The 1,409-nt window shown below is 41.2% G+C and overlaps 1 protein-coding gene across 1 annotated transcript in view; it reads left to right on the top strand.

Annotated features, from left to right (window-relative positions):
* LOC105547973 (kinesin light chain 1-like) overlaps window positions 1-1,409 on the top strand; it is a 167,888-nt gene that overhangs the window by 37,916 nt on the left and 128,563 nt on the right. The window contains exon 4 of the mRNA XM_011991789.1: window positions 1,128-1,218. Within this exon, the coding sequence (XP_011847179.1) occupies window positions 1,128-1,218 (91 nt within the window). The remainder of the gene's footprint in view (window positions 1-1,127; window positions 1,219-1,409) is intronic.

The raw sequence follows: 1,409 nt of genomic DNA, 5'->3' as shown, positions 1-1,409 counted from the left end.
AAAAAAAAAAAAAAATCCAGCTGGGATTTTGATACAGATTGTTCTGAATCTGCAGGTCAATTTGGGGAGTATTGCCATCTTAACAGTATTAAGTCTTCCAACTCATGAACATGGTGTGCCTTCCCATTTATTGAGATCTTCTTTCATTTATTTCCACTATATTTTGTTTTTTCTTTTGTTTCGTTTTTGAGTCAGGGTCTTGCTCTGTCACCCAGGCTGGAGTGCAGTGGCGGGATTTTGGCCCACTGCAACCTTTAACCCCCCGCCCCAGGCTCAAGCAGTCATCCCAGCTCAGCCTCTTGAGTAGCTGGGACCACAGGTCTACACCACCACGCCCAGCTAATTTTTGTATTTTTAGTAGAGACGAGGTTTTACCATGTTGGCCAGGATGGTCTCAATCTCTTGATCTCGTGATCAGCCTGGCCTCCCAAAGTGCTGGGATTACAGGCGTGAGCTACCGCACCTGGACTTTTTTTTTTTCTTTTCTTTTTTTTTTTTTTTTTTGAGCTGGAGTTTTACTCTTTTGCCCAGGTTGGAGTGAAGTGGCGTGATCTCGGTTCATTGCAACCTCTGCCACCAACCCCCTCTACCCCCATATTTTTAGTAGAGACGGGGTTTCACCATGTTGGCCCGGCTGGTCTCAAACTCCTGACCTCAGGTGATCCACCTGCCTCAGCCTCCCAGAGTGCTAGGATTACAGGCGTGAGTCACATTTGGCTAATTTTTGTATTTTTAGTAGAGACAGGGTTTCACCACTTTGGCCACACTGGTCACAAACTCCTGACCTCAAGTGATCCTCCCACCTCAGCCTCCCAAAATGCTGGGATTGTAGGCAAGAGCCACTGCGCCTAGCCTATTTTGTATTTTTCATTATACACATCTTACACGTCTCCTCTCAGATTTATTCCTAAGTCTTTTATTATTTTCGATGCTATCATAAGTAAAATTGTTTTCTTAATTTCATTTTCAGACTGTTCATTGCTAGTGTATAGAAATACAATTGATGTTTGTATATTGGTCTTGTATATATCCTGCAAGCTTGCTGAACTCACTTATTAGCTCTAATAGTTTTTTTTGTTTATCCTTTCTCCTTAAGTCTTAACGTTTAAGCTGAAATTAACTTCCAGGTCAGAAGGCAACATTGAATGCAGAAGAAATGGCAGACTTTTACAAGGAATTTTTAAGCAAAAATTTTCAGAAGCACATGTATTATAACAGGTAGGTGTTTACTCTTTTCCTGAAAATTTGAATAGCACATCCAGATTAGGTAGGAGTGTTTTCTTACCTGAATTTAACAACATTCATGTTAATACCAGAGGTAGAAGTTGCAAGCCTTTATCAACTTTTTTTTTTTCTTTTTTTTTTTGAGACAGAGTCTCGCTCTCACCCAGGCTGGAGTACAGTGGCAC

The sequence above is a fragment of the Mandrillus leucophaeus genome, unplaced genomic scaffold (assembly GCF_000951045.1).
Source record: "Mandrillus leucophaeus isolate KB7577 unplaced genomic scaffold, Mleu.le_1.0 Scaffold4, whole genome shotgun sequence".
In the NCBI taxonomy this organism is placed as follows: domain Eukaryota; kingdom Metazoa; phylum Chordata; class Mammalia; order Primates; family Cercopithecidae; genus Mandrillus; species Mandrillus leucophaeus.
Note: the sequence above shows the minus strand (reverse complement) of the source record. Positions and strands in the feature narration are given on the sequence as shown.